This window comes from Martes martes (assembly GCF_963455335.1).
Source record: "Martes martes genome assembly, chromosome: 2".
Taxonomy (NCBI): Eukaryota; Metazoa; Chordata; class Mammalia; order Carnivora; family Mustelidae; genus Martes; species Martes martes.
In genome coordinates, this window is record NC_137889.1 from 136,662,501 (window position 1) to 136,685,424 (window position 22,924).

The 22,924-nt window shown below is 42.6% G+C and overlaps 1 protein-coding gene across 1 annotated transcript in view; it reads right to left on the reverse strand.

Moving 5' to 3' along the window:
* Positions 1–16,126: 16,126 nt before the first annotated feature.
* RNF150 (ring finger protein 150) overlaps positions 16,127–22,924 on the reverse strand; it is a 261,433-nt gene continuing 254,635 nt past the window's right edge. The window contains exon 7 of the mRNA XM_080796182.1: positions 16,127–18,959. Within this exon, the coding sequence (XP_080652308.1) occupies positions 18,841–18,959 (119 nt within the window). The 3' untranslated portion in view covers positions 16,127–18,840. The remainder of the gene's footprint in view (positions 18,960–22,924) is intronic.

Below are 22,924 nucleotides of genomic sequence, written 5' to 3' on the forward strand. Positions count from 1 at the left end.
TACCTGCCAAGACTTTAATTAAGCATGTGCAGTCTTCTTTATTCTTTATGTCTCTTACCTTTTCTTCTGCACCAGCAATCTGACATTTCATCCTTCATTGTGGGTAGTTTTATTTCTTTTTCCAGTTCAGTGATTTTTTTATCTGTGTCAACTCTGCTGTTAAACCCATTTGCTAAGTTTTAAATTTTAGTTATTTTATTTCTTACATCTCAAAATTCCATTTGAACTTTTAAAAATCTGTTTTATACTTTAAACTATAGAAAAATGACTCTCTGGATAGTTTCGCCTTTTCTTCAGATGTTAATTGTTAAACAAAATTTTAAACCTAGTAAACTTGTAAATTCCAAGATTTGAAGTCTTTGTAAAACTCTGACAGTCTATACACTAGAGTCTGTATTTCTGTAGTTCATAATTTCCACTGGCTATCACTTATGACATGTACTTCTTTATGTATCTCATTAACTTTGACTTAATCTTGGATTCAAAAAATGTATTGGGTAAATTATCTGAAGTTTAAGAGAAATTTGGCTTTTTCCAGAAAGAATTTACATTCGATTCCAGGAACTTGGAGGTGCTACCAGTTTAAGACAACGCCAACCCAAATTCAAGACTTGAAACTTCCTAAAAAATAAAGGAGATGGAGAAGAGTTTAACTGCAGTTTTGTGCCAGGACTGGTGTGTATAAGGGTGCAGCCCTTAGCAGTCTAGAATTTTATGGGATGAATCTCCTATTAGACTTTTTATTTTATATCATCTCTGGGCTTTGACTTCTTTCTATCTCCAGAAGGCTAGCAAAACAAAAATTCAAAATATTGAGGATGGATAATTACTCTGAGAGTGAAAGAAGCTTTTGTCTTTACTTGTGCCTCTGGGATCCTGATTTCCCTTTATTGCAGGCCTAGTAAATCCTTACTACTATACTTTGTTTATACATATATAGTTTTTTAATTTTTTTTCCCATTTAAGCTTTTACCAGGAGCATTGGTCTGAATAAATTAACTCAGCATTTGAGAAAACAGGGTGGGCTTTGTTAAGAGAGTAAATGTCATAGAATTTACACATTGTGGGCAAAGGTACTCCCTTTTATTGTTTTTCTCTCTGGCTTCACTTCCTCTGAGATCAGCAGGAATTGGTTTTCATCTCATTAGAAGCAGTAAATTCTGAAATCCAAGTGCTATTTTCCTGAGACTATTGTACATGTGGTATGGGTTAAATGAATAATTAATAGATACTGTCATCCTATCATTTTTTGTGTCCTTGAGATTCAGATTTCTCATCATAAAGGAGATGCATATATATGTAATAGGAAAGTAATTTAAAAAATCTTGTGGTACTGAACTTGAATTGGATTTGTCAATGTAGATCCACTGGGTGGTTCAATAGGTTAAGCAGCTGCCTTTGGTTCAGGTCATGACCGCAGGGTCCTGGGTTGGAGCCCTTTGTCTGCTCCCTGCTCAGAGGAGAGGCTGCTTCTCTCTCTTCCCTCTGCACCCCCCGCCCCCTTCCACCGCTTATGCACCTTCTCTCTCTCAAATAAATAAAATCTTTAAAAAAAAAGAATTGTCAATATAAAGTCAAGAGGTATTTTTTTTCTTCCTTCCCTGTTCTCCTCCTCCTCCTTCTCTATTTTCTCCTCCTCCTCCTCCTTCTTTTTAATGTGTATCACTGAAGAGGCATGGAAACAATAACCAAGCCTACGGCAAAAATGAAACAAACAGAAAACAAACAAAAAACCCAAGCCAGTAGCAATGAACATTGCTAGTGTCCAGATTGTTTCCTGATACACTATTTCTTAGAAATAGGCTGATTCCATGTTTGGGTAGAAAATATATATGATGATTCTGGAACATTATTTTACCAGATAGTGAGGAAGCTCTTAAAGACTTGTAATTCCATGTAAAAAGGATTTGGAAACCAACTCAGGTTTTAAATTGTCAGATAGGACAATTTAAGTTTCCCAGAGCAAAGTCTAAGTGAAAGGAGTACTCTAATTGGTGTAGTCCAGTTTAATACAATCTTGCACTGGGCCTGGCTTTCCTTGACGTTCAGTATCATTTCACACTAGGACCTTGCCATGCTGAGAAGAAGCTGAACTGAGTCAAGAGCTGAGTTTTCCAGGTTCCTTGGTTTAATAATAATATCCAGCCTAAACTAAATCAGTGCACAGAAGTGCTAACCTGCTCCCTTTCAGCACAAGCATTCTGGGCGAATTCTCTAGAAAATATGCCCCTCTGGTAAACTGTCTCAAATACAACAAAATTATTGTTTGATGTCCTCTTATCTCTGATTCCTTCCTATTATTTTTTTTCTCAGTACTTTATAGCTAACATTTAAGTGCTTTTCTTGCCATATTATTTTCCCCAACTTTCTCAAATAGCCTTGTATGTAATACCCAATTATTACTAGCTCTTGTTCCTGAATGTAAAGTTGTTTTTTTTTTTTTCTTTTGGGATGAAAACAGTTAAAACAGGTAGGAATGAGGTGCACAACTGGCAAGAAATTAGTTGTCCCTTCAATCATTTATTCTACAAATATATATTGACAAGCTACTCTAAACCAGGTCCTAGGCTAGACACTGGGATACATGGGGAATAAAAACATGAGCCCCAAATCCCGGGAAACTTGCAGTCCACAGAGGAGACTCGGTCTCAATCTAACAATCACACAAGTGAATTATTAATGCTAACCGTTGTTTAGTGCTATGTTTAGTACATGGAGCAGACCTATCATTAGAGCTATGAAGGCAAAGTATAGGTGCTATGTAAGCATTTAATAGGGATGTCTAACCTAGGGGTGAGAGAAGTTTTCATCAACGAAAGCTTTTGAGTTGAGATCTCAGGGATAGCAGGAAGTAACTAGAAGGAGGGGAGAGGGGCTGGAGCACATGGAATGAGTGGAAGAGAGATCGATTCAAGATAATTCTAGAGATGCTGTCAGGCACTGTATCAATAGACTTAGATCATGTTCAGTATTTTCTACTGTACTTGGACTTAATAGAAATGGGAGGGTGTTAAAGGATTTTCATTGGGTCACTGTGTGTGGTGGGGGGCTGCTCTTGCTGTTGGGTTTAGGTGAAGAATTCAGAGCACGATCTATCTTGTGAAATGCTACACGGAACAATACAACTGTGGTCAATCAATGAGTAGATGATGCTCTAAGAACTTTCTTCCCACATTATGGGAAAACGGGTCTGGTCTAAGATAAGGCATTTTAAGTTTTGTTCTTTCTAGCCTGCTTTTCATGGAGGGATATATGGTTTCAGTATTACATCAGCCTAGGGGCTCTGTTTTCTGGTAAAGTCCCTATTCTCCACTCTGTGAAACCCCTCTGCCCCCAACCATGTTGGTTTCTATTGCCTAATCCCCCTTTCCTGCTGTAAAAGTATTACTGGAGAAGATTTCTGAATGTTTACTCTACCTCAGAGTTACCCTACAGACTCCTCAGAGTGGAATCGGCCTTCCTCTAGTCTCTAGTTCCATTTGATGGGCATCAGAGCCCCCTACTGGGAGAAACTCAGCTCAGCTACATAAACACCCACACAAATGGCAAGCGTCCTGTAACATTTGGTGTATTTGTGTGTACATGGTTTACCCGTCCCATGTTAAATGTCACTACTGTGTGCCAGCTAAGAAACCTACTCATTACCTTTGCAATTAACGCTGACATATAATTGTAAATAAGTAGCTTTTCATTTGGTACATTTTCCAATTACTTGGGGTTGGAGTACAATTAATTAATTAATTAATTATTATTATTAATTAACAATTAACACAAATCGCAAATTTATAGTCTTAACAAAATCTGGAATCGATGTGAAGAAACAATTCAGTCCAGTCTCCTGCTTCATGAAAAAGAACATCTACTGTCTTTAGGATGTGGAGTTCTTTGTTCTCTTCCTAAAATTTCCCAGGAAGGATACTCCACAGTATTATCAAAGACCAAATTTTGTGTTTTTAGTAATCCAGTGGTTTCTTATACTTGATAAGAATATCTTTTAAAACAAACTTATTTTACAATAGTTTTATTCTTGCAGAAAAGTTACAAAGATAGTGTAGAGAGTTCCAGGACATCCTTCACCTAGTTTTCCCTACTGGGAACGTCTGACATTATCATGGTAGCTTTGTCAAAAATTAGGAATCCATATCGGTATTGTACTATAAACTGACCTTCGTCTTTATTTGGATTTCACCAGTTTTCTATGAATGTCCTATTTCTGACCCAGGATCCCATCCTGGACACCAAATGACCTTCCATCGTCTAGTCTCCTTCAGCCCTTCTGGTCTCTGACAGTTTCTGTGGCTTCATTTTCAATGATCCTGGTGGTTTTGAGGAGTACTAATCATATATTCAGTAGAATGTTCCTCTGTGTGGCTCTGTCTGATGTTTTTCTCATGGTTACAGTGGGGTTACAGGTTTTGGGGAGGGAGACTGCAGAGGTAAAGTACCACTCCATCCCATCATACCTAGGAAAACACTATCAACATGACTCACTGCTGTCGAGGTTAGCTGTGATCGCCTCGCTGAGGTGATGTTTGTTGGATTTCTCCACAGCAAAGTTACTCTTGGCTGTTGCTTTTATTTTATTTTTTTAATTCAAGTTTCTTTCCTTTTATTTGATAGAGATAGAGAAACTTGTTAGCTTTCCTTTCAGAAGAGGGAAGGCAGTTGGTGAAGGATCACTTTTAGGAGCCAGAGAGATCTGGGTTCGTGAGCAGTTATGCCACTCATCCTCTCTGTGATCGTGGGCAAGTTTCTTCCTAAGCTTTACTATAGAGTAGTAACAGTACTTTCCTCAACTGTTACGGCGACAGTCAAAGGACGCAGTGCACATAAAGCCCCTACTGGCCACCTGATGCACTAACAAACCCTCCGCCTCAAATGCTCGCCATGATTACTAACGTGAGTATGACAGCGGTGATCACAAGCATTGTGTATTCACTTTAAAGTCCCTGCTGAGTTTAGTCTTCAGTTCCATAGCAGCCATTCCCCAGCATGCAGTGTGTGCCATTAGTATGCGGGGCTGGGCGTGGGGTCTTAGGTCTAAGAGGCTGAGCCTGGTTAATTCATCCAGTCAAGGGTTTTAACAGTCTTCACTGAGCTCCCCCTAGATCCTGAGGATACAGGGTTGAACCAACAGATACAGTGTGGCCATAGCCCGGCCAGTCAGATGGAGAATGTTCGGACAGAGAGACCTGGGAGCTGTAGGCAGGGTTAATCAGGTGGGACCCTGCCTGCATGTGTAAGGGGAACCTTGATGACTCCTTCCCTACCTGCATGTCAGATAGTCTGAAGCAATAAAGCATTCTAGGGATGAAATTCACTCTTCTCCAAGTCCATTGTCATAGTATCAGAGTAGCCCAACCAGACTAATGACTTCACCTATACCCTGCTTCCATCTTGCTTTTGGGAACTCTGTGCTTAAATGACTAGAAAGGTGTCATCAACCTTAGGATATGTTGATATCAACTGGGGGACTCATCGCCCATGGATTTTATATCCTGTACTTGCTATTTCCCATAGACAATCTTTCTGAGTCTGCCTCTGCACTCCCTTACTGTGACGTGGGTTTCTCATACATCCTGAGATTTGTGATTGTGAATGTATGTTCTTTTGGAACTTGACTTTTAAGAATCTAGTTCAGAGTATTCCTCCAGTAAGAATAGGAGTTCATGAGTTGAAGTCTACCAAACACTTTGTGTAACTATCAGTCTGGGACTAATTTACACCAAATCGGTACCTTAGGTATTCAGGTCCCACTGGTGGTTGGATTTGGGTCCAGAGCTCATGAGAAGGCTGGTTTGTGATTAGGGCATCTGAGGGTGAGAAGTGGAACCAGGGGACTTATTTTTTCTACATTAAAAAAAAAAAAAAGATTTTATTTATTTATTTGTCAGAGAGAGAGAGAGAGCACGCACGCAAGAGCACAAGCAGGCAGAGAGGCAGGTAGAGGCAAAGGGAGAAGCAGACTCCCAGCTGAGTAAGGAGCCTGACACACGGCTCCATCCCAGGACCCTGGGATCATGACCCCAGCCGAAGGCAGCCACTTAACCGACTAAGCCACCCAGGCATCTCTCTTTTCTACATTTTATCTAGAACCAATGCTACCACTTATGAACATTTGTTTTTATAGTTTATTTACCAAGGTTTTCCTAGTTTATCTACCACTGTGGGTGTTGGTCTTATGCCAGAGTCTCTGATTCTGACCCTGGACTTTGTCCCTATCCCTGGAAGGAGCAGCATAAACCCTTCTTTGGCCTGTTTTTGTACGGCCTTTGAACTAAGGACAGTTTTTACATTTTTAAAGTGTTAAAAAAAAAAAAACAATAAGAAAGGAAAGTTACAGAAATCAAATGTGGCCCACAAAGCCTGAAGTATTTATTATCTGGCCCTTTACAGAAAAAGAAAATCGTGGATCCGTAGACCACCAGGGATCAGCATATGTACCCAGGGCAAACTCCATTTCTGATGTTCATTGTCCCCTCTGGGTAGAACCTTTTCACAATCTCTAGTTTCCAAGAATCTCTCTTACTTTACCACCAGCTTAGCTGTTCATCTTAAAGGAAATTTCTAATATGTGATCCTCATACGTTAAAGCATTTTGTAGTTTAGGGGGTTTCTTGGACATCTATTTCCCCATAATATATGGGAAAGGACTCCTCCCTCTACACTTCCGGTCAAGCAAGTCTCTGTGCTATGGCAGGGGCTAGACGGAGGGCAGTCTGTTGTCTGTGAGTCAGTTTGGGAAAGCACAAATTAGTCACTTTTATTTTGAAGGAGTGAGTCTAGAAGGTAATAACTCACATCGGGATCTTGAGGCAGTGAGCTGTCCCGCACAACTAAAGTCAGAGCTCGCTCCCGGCGACCCACGACCCACGCTGCGGGGAGTGGGTTTCACCTGAGCAGGCGAGCGTGGGGGTGCGCACCTGTCCCTGCACACACCCCCCTGGGGTTGTCTCCCTCTATTCTGTTTCCAGATCAGAATTGCTTCTGATCAGGGAGTGTTTCCCGACTACACCATAACCTCCTTGTCCACATAATAAAGCCCAACTTTCAGTTCTTGCTTTTTCCTTCTGGAGACTTTTGAGTAGTCTGGGGTTTCCTCCCCGTTTGTGGAAGGAACATGGTACAGCCCAGAGAACTCTGGCAACTCAGGAACCCCGAGTTCTCAGCCCTCACTCTGGTCCTCATTTGCATTCTCCCTTTTTCTCTACTTCTTAATTTCAAACAAAAGAAAAAAAAAAAAAAAGCTAGAGCTATGTGTTCTCAGACATCAATCAGCCCAGGCCAAGAGTGATGGGATCTCATTTTCAGGTCTACCTCTATTGTGTTCTCGGGTTATGAAATTAAATTCTCCGCTCTCACGTTTATTTAGAGATCCAGATGCCATTTTCGAAAGCTCTGGATGATGTGGGTTATTTTATTTAGAGGCTTGAGACCTTTGTCTCCCACTAGATCTGTAACATCAGTGACAGCTGTGTTGTGTGTACAGCTCTGTAGCAACCAAAGGCAGCTGCCCGCCCACGTAAGCTGGCCCTGGCTTCTCCCCTGGCGATTCAGTAAAGGATCCTTAAGAACATTAGGGGGACCCATGCAGGGAGTGCTTAGGTTAAGGGGGCCATGACTATGATCAGACCTTCTAGATGTTCCCACAGGGAGAGGATGGGAATGTCTTCCAGGACAAAAAGGTCTGAGGGGCTTGGGGAGTCTAATTTTTACCTCTCAGTGTGCTGGCTGCTTGGAGACACAGGGAGGCACCCCCCGCCCCTGCACATCAATGAAGGGACATCTGCTCACTGTAAGCTGAGGGCCCCCTGGACTTTGATGGTGTCACTCTGTTCCTTATTCTCCCAGCCATGAACAAAGAATCACAGAGACCTGAGGGAAACTATGTCAATGAATGTGATGGGACAAGAAGTAGACTCATTTTCTGTCCTTGGATCACTAAGGATGACGGAACAATTATTCTAAAATGTCTTATAAATAGGAAACCTCTCAGAGTGCCTGGGTGGCTCAGCTGGTTAAGCAGCCACCTTCGGCTCAGGTCATGATCCCAGGGTCCTGGAATGAGTCCCACATTGGACTCCCTGCTTAGCAGGGAGCCTGCTTCTCCCTCTCCCTCTGCCTGCTGCTCTGCCTGCTTGTGCTCTTTTTTTCTCTCTCTCAGTCAAATAAACAAATAAAATCTTAAAAAAAAAATAGGAAACCTCTCTCAGTCATCTGAATTTCATACCGGTGGATGTTCTCTCTTCTATGTATAGCAAGTATCCCAGCCTAGTGCAAAGTACTGCTCGACTAAGGCAAGGAGATGAGAAGAGACACCAATGCTGGTTTAGAAGGAATTAGGAGACCTAGATAAGAACTAAACAGATTTTTTTACTTAGAAAATAAAAGATTTATTTATTTATTTGAGAGAGAGAGCATGAATGGGAGGAGCAGAGGGAGAGGGAGAGAGAATCTTAAGCCGAACTCTGCACTGAGCACAGAGCCCGACCTGGGCTCGATCAAGACCCTGAAATCAAGACATGAGCTGAAACCAAGAGTTGGAGGCCACTCAGGTGCCCCCATGTTTTGTACTTTTATTTTATTTGTGTGTGTGTGTGTGTGAGAGAGAGAGAGAGAGAGAGAGAGAGAGAATAAGCAGGGTGAGTGGCACATAAGTGGTCTTGTGCAGTTCTGAAAACGATGACCTTTGAAAAAGAGGATTGTCATCCATCAGCTTAGGAAAAGCTGAGTTACACACAATTGAATGGGTAACTCAATAAAAGACTTCTTGAAAGTTTTTAATAGCTTCTAATGTGTTATGTGAGGCCTTATTCCAACGGAGTTGACCTTGGGACTCTGTGTTGTAATGTCTAACAGACCCCGGAATATGTCCCACAGAATCCATTTTCCAGTTTGGGAAACCCTGGTCTAGCAGGCGGAGGGTGGAAGTTGGACAGATGCTTTCTAAATCCTGGGTCATAGCCCCCAGCCCCCCCTCCACTGAGCCACACGCACAAATGTCAGCTTCATTGCTGACAATAGGTGTCTGGGAAGGTTAAAATTGCAATAACGAAAGCATAAACAAAGTTTAAAGTGCCTTCTAATGTGGCACGATCATTACTGTCACTAACAATCCTCTTTGACTGTCTTCCTACCTACAAATTAGGCCAGGATCAGCCCCAGCAAACGAATGGTTTCCTGGCTATTGGCACAGCAGTTGGCCACTTCGTCAGGAAAGAGCTCCAGGAGGCCACAGCACTCAGCACAGGTGGATTTCCGCCAGCAGTTCCTGGCAGGTTCAGTGGACCACCGTGTGTCTGATCTGCAGACTGGCCAGGAAGACCTCATGGGGAAGCAAAGGGAAATTCTATTTACGACATCGTTCATTTTATAATAAAAGCACACGCATTTATGTTTTGGAAGAAGAAAATGAATCCATTGGGGGTTTTTTCCCCTCTTTTTGTCCCCCCCCTGCTAGCGGGGAAATACTAGACCTGCTAGAATCCGCAGCTCCTGGAGGGCTGCCCGGCTGGGTGGACGGCTTCAGTCATTGGCTGAAGGGCACGGGGCATGTCTAACCCTGCCTGCTCCTCTAGGGGCCGTGTCAGCAATCTTGGGTGGGCCACACAGAGGTTCGAAGGCACACCAGGGGGACCGGCAGTTTCGGGCAGGTGTTAACAGCAAATGGGGTGCCTCTCCTCTTTTAACCTTCCTTTCTTACCTCCCCAGGCTGGCGGCTCCCATATTTTTTATGTCCTTAGCATTCCCTTGCTAATTCTAAGGAATTGCTGTTAAAAATCCTTTAGAAAAGTTTAAGTAAATATAGAAAAAAGGCCTTGCGACCCCAGCCCATCTGGTGTTCCCCGCTTGAGGTAACCTGCTCAAGATCATGGGCAATAATGCTCAGTTCCCATGGAACAGTCCCTTGGGCTAATTCAGATGCCATTCTTCTTTGGAATTGCCCCAAATCTTTTTTTTTTTTAAATAAAGATTTTATTTATTTATTGGAGAGACAGAGACAGAGTCATACAAGCAGGGGGAGGGGCAGGACCAGGAGAAGCAGACGCCCCGCTCGCTGAGCAGGGAGCCCAATGTGGGACTCGATCCCTGGACTGTGGGATCATGACCTGAGTTGAAGGCAGAAGATCAACCGACTGAGCTACTCGGACGCCCCTGCTCAAAATCTTCTAGTCACTTCACTTAGAGGAACAGAGCTAAAAGGAGGTTGGGTGCCTGGTCCCGGAGAGAAAATAAGACAGTTATTAAAACCTCTCATTTTAATGTTTTTAAAACACAATCATGATTCAATGGTAAATACCGATGTATTAAAGTCCATAGTGCCACCTCTGGAACTCGAGACGAGCCAACGTGGTTAGGAAATATGGATGACATGAACACAGGCATCTGGTTCCATTTTATTAGAAAACAAAACCGAACAAAATTTTGCAATGAAATATCCTGGAATTCACAATCCTTTTCAAATCTTTATAGTTGCTTTTTTTTTTTTTACCAGTACATAAGAACACGATTGCACTTATTTACATGATAATCTTCTAAATAATAAAAATAGCCATGTTGTAAGGTTGAGTGTTTCCAACTATCGTCCTTAATATTTCATTACTAGCCCAGTATGAGACAGACTGTTTATGCTCTCCAAACACATAGATAACAGAATAAAGCAAAACAAAAGTCCATGTCTCCCAACAGAAGACAAATAAATCCCTTTAAAGACAGTTTTTAAAACTTCTGTGTATTTCAAGAGAGATATAAAGTGCTCTGGAAGGAGTAAGGGGGGTGCCTGAGGTGGGGAAAAAGGAAAGAGAGATTTATACCACCCCCCTCCCCCACCCCCACCGCAAAACCCCCAAACCAACACCGCCTTCACCAATCATTTAAATACACCTGTGACTTTGTACAGAAGACGATGTTTTGGTAAACAGACTACGTGATCCACTACTTAAGTTCTCGGCAATGAAGAGGTAACCAAGGTCCAAATTAAAAGCTATCCATGCAAATGCTATCAGTGATCATTTCTGTGATTTTTGAGTCATGTGGCAAATAAATCCAGGAAGCTGTCCCTGGATCTGAACGTGGAGGATGGGTAAATGGCAGGACGGCACCACCACGTGTATGATCTGCGGACTGGCCAAAGTAAAATTCTACCTGTGACATGACTTGTTTTACGATAAAGCCACACAAGTTCATGTATAGGGAGGAAAAACAAATCCACTGGGTTTTTTTCTTGCCAGCAGGGAAATACTAGAGATTGATTTATGGTGCCATTTCTGAATATTTTATAATGGTAAATTCTTTGTAGCACATTTTTCCCCCCTGTGAAAACAATGTGTTATATACAAAGGGATTAAAAGAAGTCTTTTTTTTTTTTTTTCTTTTCACATTTTTGAAGTGGCAATTGCTGGTCATGGTCTGCGGTCTACAAAATTGGGTATCACATATACACTGCTTAGGAGGCTCCCCTGGAAACTAGAATAGTCATCCTCCCAGCTCATGAATATTTTAAAGAACAAGTTCCATTATTTTTGAGGAAATGAATGGAATGTAACTTTTCACAAGTACAAAATTACTTCAAGTTTTCTAAATATAAGGGACATCCCACTATAAAAATAACAGCCCCTCCAACCCTCCCCCACCCCTACCTCTCTTTCTAATTATAAAATGGTACAGCCATTTCAGATTACTAATGTGAAAGCGGGAAGTAAATATATTATTATGTACATGTACAAAACACATCAGTATTTCACACCATTTACATTCATATGAAAGAAGTCTGTTTATTGATCTACCTTGGTGACTTGACAAGAAGAGAGTTGAGATAAGTTACAAAACACTCAGGCCCTTGCTTTCCAACTCTGCACAAACATTCCAGCCAGAGGCATCTCCTTTGCCAACAGAGCTAACGATATGCTTTGACATTTGGCAGAAGAAAGGGCTGCGGACAGTAAGATCTTCTGTGGGGCTCTCCTTCAACTTTTCCGAGCTTGTGACATTCCTTCCTCTTTTGATAGACGGAAACTGTGTGAGGAAAGGCAAGTAACTAGTCCTTGAGGAAATGGTGACCCTAGTCAAATGAACTGGCTGACAGACTGGCGATTCCTCCAGCAGAGGGCGCCCCGCCCCCTTGCTAGAACAGCCTACTGACCAGGACGGACCACAGATGCCAACAGAAAGCTCGTAGGCTGGCAAGCTTCCTCCAACTGCTCTGCTGTGTCTTCGCACAGGCAATAGTTTGGTATTTTCTTCAAAAGCGCGGGATACACTCTAATTAAGAAGCTCTCTTACATGAAAATTCTTTGGCTATTGAAAATCTTCACATTCTCAAAGAGAACAATAATTCTGAGTACAATAAAGCGCTAGTTTTGTCTAAAACTTTTTGAGGCGAAAAGGGAGACGAAACACCAGACTTGAAAGATGGTGTGGTACTAAGGCCACGATACGTTTTTGTTTTTTTGTTTTTTTTTTAGATTTCTGGATTTAGTAAGGGCCATCTCCAGCCTGCAAGAGAAAACTCCCTAAGGTTTCACAGTTTCGTCTGACTAGGCAACCCACCTTCACTTTTATTTACGAGACCATTAGGAGAAAATTAAATGAGGCAATGGAAGAACATGTGTCCATTTGGATGGTGATCGGTCTTTGGTTTACATAGCACACATGGTCCTCACATTTTCCTGCTTCTCTAAGCCTTTCAATTCAGTAAGGATGACAAGACCACAGACATTCTGCCAGCAGCGGTTCTGGATACCTTGGGTGAAGCTAGCTACCTTCTCCCCAGTTCTCCCTTGCTCTGTACAGACCCACGGACCCCTTAAGAGACTGGTTCTTGCCTCATCATTATCATCAACAAACATTTCTCAGGGAGCGAATAGCTCTGTAGTAAGTACAAACATCAATCAAGAAGAACACAAGGATGAAAAGGTCTTTGATCGCTGAGATTCCTGAAAAAGCCACTTGATTGAGGCAGACATAGTTCACAGGGTGATAAAGAGAGATGCGAGTGACCTCATCGGGTTCTTTGCACAAAAAGCAGGTTTTGTCCTTAAATGGTTTGATAAATAAGGATCTACGTATAGGACCCGGAATCACCTCTTTCGTTTTGGGATAATTTCGTGTCATCATAAGGGGCAAAGTGGAAGCATGGCGACCAATCAAGGGATTTTTTTTTTTTTAAAACAAATTGCTGCTCCTATTATAAAGGGCCTGGAGCTGTGAGATGGGGAGACAAGAAGGCAAAGAGAAGAGGTAAGTGATGCTGAGAAACTCAATTTGTTTCTCAGAATTAATTTATCTTTCAGGCAACCCAAACTTCTTTGCAACCATGAGTGTTTAACTCATGAGTGTTAAACTCCTTGAAATACACACACACACACACACACACACACACACACACATACCCCAAAACACGGGGTCAGCTCTAAACCTAGGGGATGAGCATTTATTTGGAAAGAGTGCCCATGTTCATGTCCAGCCATCCCTTCTCACTGCCTGCAGGCTAGTATTCCCACCTCCTGCCATTGTCAATTACATGTCTGTGACACACAGCACTGTGCAAGGAACCTTCGGCCCTCACCTTAGGAGAATGGTTTCTTTGCGTCTCTTTTTCAGTCTTAAGGAAGAAATGGCCCTCGGATTCCTTAACAAAGAGGAAGTTCTTGTGCTAGGAAGCAGAGTTAAGAAGCATGAGTGGACATGGGATATGGTCGGGCCATTTTACATTTTTCTAAGAAGTCTTAACCTCAGGGGCCTCTGGTGGACTAGGAAGGTCACAAATGCTCAAGGTAGAACATAACGGATCTCAACAGCATTCTGGAATTGCGACTTGGCCATTATCTGCCTAGGAGACTTTATTGGCAAGGGAGCCTGAAAAAAAGGCAATAGCTATAGCGGTCTGTGATTAAATTAGTGCTAGGAGAAGTGAAAACACGGCTAACTCCATTTCGGAGGATGTTAATTTGCCTTTAGAGTAAACTGGTTTTCCTCATCAGAAGTGCAAATATAGACATTGCCACACAATAAAACAAGAAAAACACCAACAACAGTAACAATGGTAATCACAATAATGATAAGTCTACAGATCCAAAGCCACCAAGGTTTTTTTGTCCCAAAAGATGGGAAAAGGTTGTGTGTAGGTGTGTGTACAGAAAGAGACAGCAGTCAATGAAAGCCAGATACACACACACACACACACACACACACATATACAGGGAAAAAGGGAAAGAGATCTAAGCTCCACCATATAAAAAATGTCACTGGAAATTGCCACAGGGTCCACAGTACCACAGGCGGCTGGGTCCTTGCTCCACAGAGGATGTGATTCCGTATCTCAGATTTTCTGAAAAAATTTTGATTTAATGAGATTTCTTTGTTTTCAATCAAGGTGATGCACTCCATGGATAACTAAATGCCACTTATTTTTTATGCCCTGCAGGAATTTTCATCTAAACACAACTCATAGATAAAAAAGAACCCCATGTCAGGCTATTTGTCACCATTTTTGGTTCTGAAGGTCTGGTGGCCGCAGGGATGTCAGCACAGTCTGTAGCAGCCCCCAGACACCGTAGCTTCTGACATAACCAAACCCAGACCTGTGAATGTCCAGAATGAGGGAAATGCTGAAAACAATCTTTGGGCAGGGATTTGCCTCCATGGTTACCATCATGATGAGGTGATGTCAGAAAAGGTAGGTGGGTTTTGCCACTATCTTTTTTTTTTTTTTAAGGATTTTTAAAAAAGTAATCTCTACATCCAATGTGGGGCTCGAACTCACGCCCCCAAGATCAAGAATTGCACGCTCTACCGACTGAGTCAGCCAGGTGCCCCTCTGCTCTTCACTTTCTGCTTCTCCCAACTCCCCTTCTTCCTGCCTAGGTGATGGGGTTACTATTTCAGGGGTAACCAAGCCCTGGAGACGAAATCAATGGTTAGCTGCTGTATTCATAATCAGGGCTCAGTTCCTCTCAGAGGATCAGTCGCATGGAAGAGGCAGTTCCTAGAGGTGACTCTCCGTTCTCCTGAGGGAATGGAAATGCTCCCTCTCCTGCCCACAGCCTTGGGGTGAGAGGATGCTCACTTCTGAGCTGAGAGCTGGCAGCGGGCAGCTATCACGATTCACCCAATAGGGCTGGGTGGTCACAACCCCAAAGACTTCTCCATAAGGCTACTCAGAGTCTTGTACCTGGAGTCAGTACGTAACTTCCCACTTTTCCCTCTCAAATCCCCAGGGAGCACTGCCACTGGGAAGGGCCTTCTGCCAGTCCAGAAGCAGGAGAACGACGGGTTGAGGTGAAGTTGGATGGAATTATCTTTGGCCCCCGAGTGCCACATACCAGTCTAAGGGTTTGTCATAGAAGTGAGGGAGACAATTTCGTTTCAGCACCAAATCAACATGGTTTGTGTGACTTAAAAAAAAAAACAACTGGTCAGCAAAGTAACGGTAATAGTAATGGACATCAGTGTATGGTGAGAAAGGTTAGGCAGAAATTTCAAAAAGCATGGCCTGACTACTTGTCATAAAACAAACAGATCTTTGGGGCTCTCATTAGGCAACTTGGGTGGAGTCTAGTTCTCTCTGGAGGTAATTAGGTTTTAACTTTTTTTTTTTTTCTTTGCAAGGATCAGGGGATCTTTCGAGAATGCTGGAGCAGCTCTGCACCTATCCAGCTGGGAGCCGTGGGCCACATGTGGCTGTTGACACAGGTCTGGAGATGCAGCTAGCCCAAAATGAGGCATTCTGGGAGTTTAAACACACTATGGGTTTAGAGGATTTCATACAAAAAAGAATGTACAAGATTTCATTTATGCTTTTTACACATTGAAACAAAAAGATTACATATATTATTAAAATTATTTTGAAGCGTTCCTCTTTACTTTGTAAAATGTAGCCAGTAGAAAATGTAAAATTTACATGGGTGACTTGCATTATATTTCTACTGGATAGTGCTGGTCTGGACACTCATTATAGAGGAATGCACATCTGTAAATACGCATGAAGTTTGCATATGCTTCTAGAGGGTTCCCAGCTCAGAATTTCCTCTTTGGGTGGGGGGTGTGAAGAAGGCTATGGGAGAAGTTTTTCATTTCTTTTAAACCCTTCTATGCTGGTTAAACTTTTTTTTTTTTTTTTTTTTTTAACCACCAAAGCCACAGGAAAATCCTCTGAAAACAAACCTTTGGTAAATGGAGAGCCTCCTAGGATCAGGGATTTTGCAGCAGAACCTCCTTGGGGTAAAAGCCCACTCAGATGCCCCCCACCCTGCTCCAGGCCCCTCCTCATCTATTCAGCATCCTACAGGGGGGCCACAGTTGTGATGTACAAAGGCAACCGATTCCCAATTTATCTGGTCACCGGCCGGAAGAGACAACACTCATCATATGGAGAAGTATGCAGTCTAAAGGCATTATCTCTCCTGGATATGGAATACAATTTTCTTTCTTTTGCTGTTGGATTATCCTTCTAATTCCACTTAACATAAGTCAATACCCAAGTGTGCTTCAGGTAGAGCTGACTCAAGGGTACACAGTTTAATGCTATGCTGACCAAGAACAAGAAACACTCTGAGATGAAGAATCCCAGACTGAGGACTAGAATTTGAAGGTATCTGGAGATTACAGACTCAGTGACTAACAGCTGTTTTAAAACCAGGCGAAACAAAACCACTCCTACTTGGACTTCAACCTTGAATCATCTCGATAGTCATTCTCAGCACCAAAGCCATTCGTGTACGTTATGTGTCAAGGAACTGCCTCCCCAAGGTATGAAGTCAGCTATATGTCATCACCATCTGCCAAAAAATGGACACCCTACCCCCCACTCCTCCCTCCCGGGGCAAAAAGCTCATTAGCAGTCTCAAGGCCAGAAGGAGCCTTGGCCATCATCTCGTGAAACTCCTTCATTTCTCAGAGGGAGAAGGTGAGGCTCAGCAAACACGTGACTCAGCCCGGACTCCGGACTTCAGTTCAGTGCTGTCTTCACTCCTCCCTGCCTGACTTCGCACACTGACACTGGGTTTCATTATAGGAAGTGTGAGACTCCCAGAGAGCTGTGACATTTCTGAAGGTGGTCATCATTTTCCTTGCCTTGCTGCCTACTTAGAAAACATCGAATAGGAAATCATTAAAGATGTGGGCGGGGGGGTGGGGGGGTGGGGAGAGCGACCAGTAGTCTGCCATCCACTCCCGTGACATCCACTCTACATTTCAGCAGGCAGCGGAGATTTACGACACAGCCCAGCTCTGGTTTTTGGATGAGTATTAGTGTAATGAGGTGGAAAAGCCTTGTTAAAGATGTAAATAACTCAGTGAGAAAAGCCTTCCTTCTTAGTAACCCACGCAGCCGCCATCGCCTTCTGACAGAGGGTGAGGTGATCCGTGATTGTCCGGGGAAACCATTCACTGCCTTAGTCATCTCTGCATGTGGATAGTCTAAATGAATTACAAAATTCCCCACTGAAAAAATAGCACATCTCTGTCATAGTTACAAAAAAAAAAAAAAAGAAAAAGAAAAGAAAAGAAAGAAAAAAGAAAAAATGTAAGTAGTTTAAAAATGCCAGTGGGTTTCAGTATCCATTGGATGCCTCTTTTCCTCTCCCTCTTTGTCTCTCTCCATTAGGAGAGACTTGGTTAGCAAATTCCCCATGCTGTACTTTTTAGACCAAATGGTTTATCAGATCACACGTCCCTCCTCACTTGAGATTTAGATGTACTTGGGGAGCCCAGGAAGCAAGCTGCCAAGGATTCCCATGAACCCTTCCTTGAGGTCTGGTGAGGTTTAACACAAGTGTGTTGGGATTAAGGGAAAACCCAGGTGCTCCCACACCTGGGAGAACCCAGTGTGTTTGACACTGGGTTCCCAGAGGACTGGGTCTCTTCTGAAGCCTCCATCACCTACAGAAGCCACTTGTGGAAGGAACAAAAGACTGTTTCAGCCTTGCGGACACCACTATAACAGACATTTTGCTTTTGGGAAGAATATGCGGTGACTGGTCTTAAAAACAGGCTTGCGGTCCCAGCTACAAGCCCTACAGTCATGAAGAACAGCGCTAGAGCCCAGGAGGGGACTTCTGAGTTTGGAATTTCAGTCAAACACTGTAAGATCCAGGCAAAAATGAAGCTTCCTTCTCACGTCACGGGGGCCATGAACAGAGCCTGGCAAGTGGGAGGCAGCGTAATGTGAATGCAAATAACGAGTGGTAGTCTCAGTGGATTCAGAGCTTCGTGTTGGGGTCTCTGGCAGCTAGGCTCTTTAAGATCCACTTGAAAGAACTTAGATTCTTAAGGAAAGCTGGCCTTAGACCGTTTCAGGGTGCCGAGGCACATCCCAAAGCCAAGCACGCTTCATGCTGAGAGGTCAAGGCCATTCATCTCAGAGACAGCGTACAAACTGGTCACAGCAGGAACTGCTGCTTCGAAACAGAACTCTGTACAAAAGCTGGAGTCAACCGGGGGGTGGGGGGGACATCATGTAAACTGCACACAGTCTTTAGAAATCAAACAACATTCCCCAAACAACAAAACGAGACCTGGAAGAAAAGGAATAAAACTAAGAAGCCCTAAGCGTGTCCTTTCGGTCCGTTTTAGGAGCTCCTGAAGTGTGTCTACAAGGACATGGGAGGGAAAATCAGCTCTCGACTTCCCAGCTGCCAAGGCCATGGACTGCTGTACAGTTGGAGCGACGGCTTCCTGATCAACGTGACTTTGGATATTGCTTTCGTTACCATTCTTGAGCGGAGCGCCGTGGAGTTACGAAGTGGTTCTGGAGGTGTGTGTAGCCGGGTCCAATTCTTGAGGTCCTCCTCCCTCCCTTCCCCTTGGGTCCTACCACCCCTTTGTTCTATAGTCACCGTTTCAAGACTTAACCTCTTCGCAGTCTTGGTCAGTGGAAAGTTCTACATCAGACAGTCCCACTTCCATCGCCATAATCAGCGAGATGTCAGAATCACTGCTTACAGCTGGCTCCTGCTCGCCTGGGAGGAGAAAGCAAAGTTCATGGTCAACACTGAACTATGTCTTTGGAGGCTGGTTATTATTTTATACGATTGTCTTTAGGAACATTTCTTTGGTGGCCGAGAGACAGTATTAGAAAAATTGGCTATTTAGTAAAAACAGAAACAAAACACAAAAACCAGAAACTAGTTAGAGCCTCATCTCACACGATAGCCCCAAATAAGCTCCGAATAAGTTAAATGTAAAGAATAAACTAATATAGCTATAAAATACAGATATATTTTATAAGTGTATGTCTACATAGGAAAATATCTAATTTATCAAAGTAGGGCAAGAAACTCTATGTGGAAAAGCAGTTGAGCAATTCACAGAAAAACAGATTGATAAATGTGCATAAAATTAAAAAAATATTAAAAACATGAAAAATAAGGGGTGCCTAGGTGGCTCAGTGGGTTAGGCCTCTACCTTCGGCTCAGGTCATAATCCTAGGGTCCTGGGATTAAGCCCTGCTTCGGGCTCCCTGCTTAGCAGGGAGCCTGCTTCCCACTCTCTCTCTGCCTGCTGCTCTCCCAGCTTGTGATCTCTGTCTGTCAAATAAATAAATAAAATCTTAAAAAAATACATGAAAAATAAGATCAAAAGGCATACATCAAACTTGAAATACTTGCGAGCATTTCCCAAAGGGCTGTATTTTCAACATATAGCTTTGAAATCAGTAAGAAAAACTAACCAGAAAAGTGGGCCCAGGTCGCTATGATAGAGCAATACGATATAAATGACCAATAACTATAAGGTAAAAATGAGCTACTTTTTTTTTTTAATAAAATCTTCACTCTTAGAGAAACATAGCATTACACTGAGGCAGGTACTTTGATACACTCCATGTAGTACTGTGACATTTTCACTCAGTAATTTCATTTCCAGAATGTATCATAAGTATCCACACAAAAATATTCACTCAAGCACAATTTATAGCGGCAAAACATCTCAAGTGACAAAGTCTAACAATGTAGAATACCTAAGGAACGTGTGTTGCTTCTAGAGCACCATCTTCTTTTAACTAAAGTGATACTTCCAAAGAACTTGAAGTTACATAAGAAAATGCTCACAGTATTCTTTTAAGTGAGAACAGAAGTATCAAAGCTTTATATGCAGTGAGGCTGACAGAGAAAGTTAACCAGAAGCCAGGAAGCCAACAGTGCTAGAAAAGTTGTCTCAAGTTTGGGGATTTATAGTCATTTTCTTAAAAAAAATTTTTTTTTTCAGTTTTACTTCCAAACATTCTGCAAGGAACAAATATCATTCATTCCCTCAGACGCAGTGAGTCCCCACTATGTACCAAGGATTGGGCTCGATGCGAGGGACGTCAGTAAGAGCGAGATGATTCCTGTCTTCAAGGAGCTTACTGTCTACTAGGCAGGCCCTCCAGGAGACAGTCAGTCCCAACTCAGTGGGATGTGCCTGATGCTGGAAGATGCAGCTGGGGTTACAGGAGCAGGGAAGAGGGCTATGTGACCCACTGCTGACTCAGAAGGCTTCCCATTGGGGACAACGTCTACAATGAGTTCTCAAGGAGAACTCATATTCTAGCCAGAAGATTGAGAAGGAAGCGTCCCTTAAGCAGTAGCAATAATGTGTATAGATAGATATGTCTGAGCACGATCAGGACCCTTGTACAGATGGACATCTTTAATACGTCATATAATAATATGTCATATAATACATCATATAATAATAGGTCATATTTAAATACGACTGGAATGCAAGGTCAAGCTAGGGACTCTGAAGGGAGGCTTCAAAAAAAGGTAGCTTTAAAACCAAAGAGCTTGCATGTCCCATTATCCTGTTGAAGAAACCCACAACTGGAAGACCAGCAAAATGTCTAAGCACAGAAGAAGCTGGTGGTTATAATACTTTTGCTCTGATAATCACGGATATGATGTATTTCATGTTGATGTACAGTTAAGGAGGTATATGAGTTTTATGAAAGACATGAATTTTTTAAAATTTAAATTCAGTTTACTTAACATATAGTATATTATTAGTTTCAGAAACTATTTAGATTCATCAGTTGCATATGACGCCCTGTGCTCATCCCATCACATGCCCTCCTTAATGCCCATCACCCAGTTACCCATGTCCCTTCCTCCCCTCCAGCAGCCCTCAGCTTGTATCCTATAGTTAAGAATCTCTTATGGTTTATCCCCTTCTCTGTTTTCATCTTTTTATTTCCCTTCCCATCCTCTATGTTCATCTGTTTTATTTATTAAATTCGACATCAGAGTGAAATCGTATGATGTTTGTCTTTCTCTGACTGACTTATTTTGCTTAGCATAATATCCTCTAGTTTGATCCATACCGTTGCAAATGGCAAGATTTCATTCTTTCTGATGGCTGAGTAGTATTCCCGTGTGTGTGTGTGTGTGTGTGTGTGTGTGTGTTTATTACATCTTCTTTATCCATTCAGCTGTTGATAGACATCTGGGCTCTTTACATAGTTCAGCTATTGTGGACATTGCTGGCTATAAACATTGGGGTTCAGGTGCCCCTTCAAATCATTATGTTTGTCTTTTTTGGATAAATACCCAGTAGTGTGATTCCTGGGTCATAGGGTAGCTCTATTTTTAACTTTTTGAGAACCTTCCATGCTGTTTTCCAGAGTGGCTACCCGAGCTTGCATTCCCACCAACAGTGTAAGAGGGTTCCCCTTTCTCCGCATCCTCACCAGCATCTGTCGTTTCCTGACTTGTTAATTTTAGCCATTCTGACTGGTGTGAGGTGGTATCTCATCGTGGTTTTGATTTGTATTTCCCTGATGCCGAGTGATGCGGAGCATTTTTTCATGCTAAAAGACAAAGAATTCTTAAGATATTTAAAAGGAGACAAACAGAACTAACAAAAAGTTATGGCCTTAAGAATCAGCTTGAGAGAAATGGGCTGTTTCACAGGAATATATCCAACCTAACAACTGAGCTCTAATAGGTTTCCTAGGCCCATAAATGCATGCGGCTCGTAGTAATGTAGACAGACCCCTGGCTAGAATAAGACTTTGGAAGCAGCTCTCAGCAGATAGAAGTATTTAGTATTTGAAAACGGGGGCACTCAACAAATATTCAATGAAACCAGTCATTTAGAAAAAAGGCAGAATTGGATCCCTGCCCCACACTTCACAACAAAACACATTCTAGGCTAACGAAACCTATATCTGTACCTGTACCTATAGCCCGTTTTTAATTGTGCACATGCACTTCCTTCCCATTTATCCTCTTCTCCAGAGCCACCTGGTACTTTCAATCCCTGACTTTTGGGGAATTCTTTTTGCAAATTGGGATCGTTCTCCCTTCCTTTATGGCTGCTTTGCATTTGTTTTCTCTGGAGGGCTCCGGCTTGCTGCTGTGCAGGCTCTGCTCAACACCACTCCAGGGAAAGCCTTCACTTTGGAGTCTGAGTGAGCAGTGTCCACTAGATTGGGACAGTGCACAACCTGCACAGCTGGATACAGGAGCTCACTCTGTTTCTCAGATCCACTAAGTCCTTGGCCCTTCAACCGTTTTTTTCCCCAGTTGCCCAGATCTTGTTATTGTCTCTTTTTACCTTTTCCTGTCCATGTTGGTCTACAGCCTACAAAATCCCTTTGCTATAGTTTATGTGGGGTTTTAGGAGAGGCTGGAAGTAGTTTCATACGTTCAATCTACTTGTTTCGCTCAGCACTCTCCTAAAGCGTCACTTTTGCAAGGAGAAATAGAATTCTATGCACAAGAACTGGGAACCTGTTTTACTTCATGAGACTATCCTAGCCTCAGCTATAGTAACTACACATGTTACTTTGTCTAAGTCACTCTGCCCTCTGGGGCTAAAGTTTAGTTGTCTCTAAAATGAGTTTGGACTGGATATCTCAGAGTCCCTTCCAGTGGTTACAGTTTGTACCTGTACAGGTTGATGTCACCCTAACACAGTCTCTCCTACCTGTTACTTTCTCTTATAA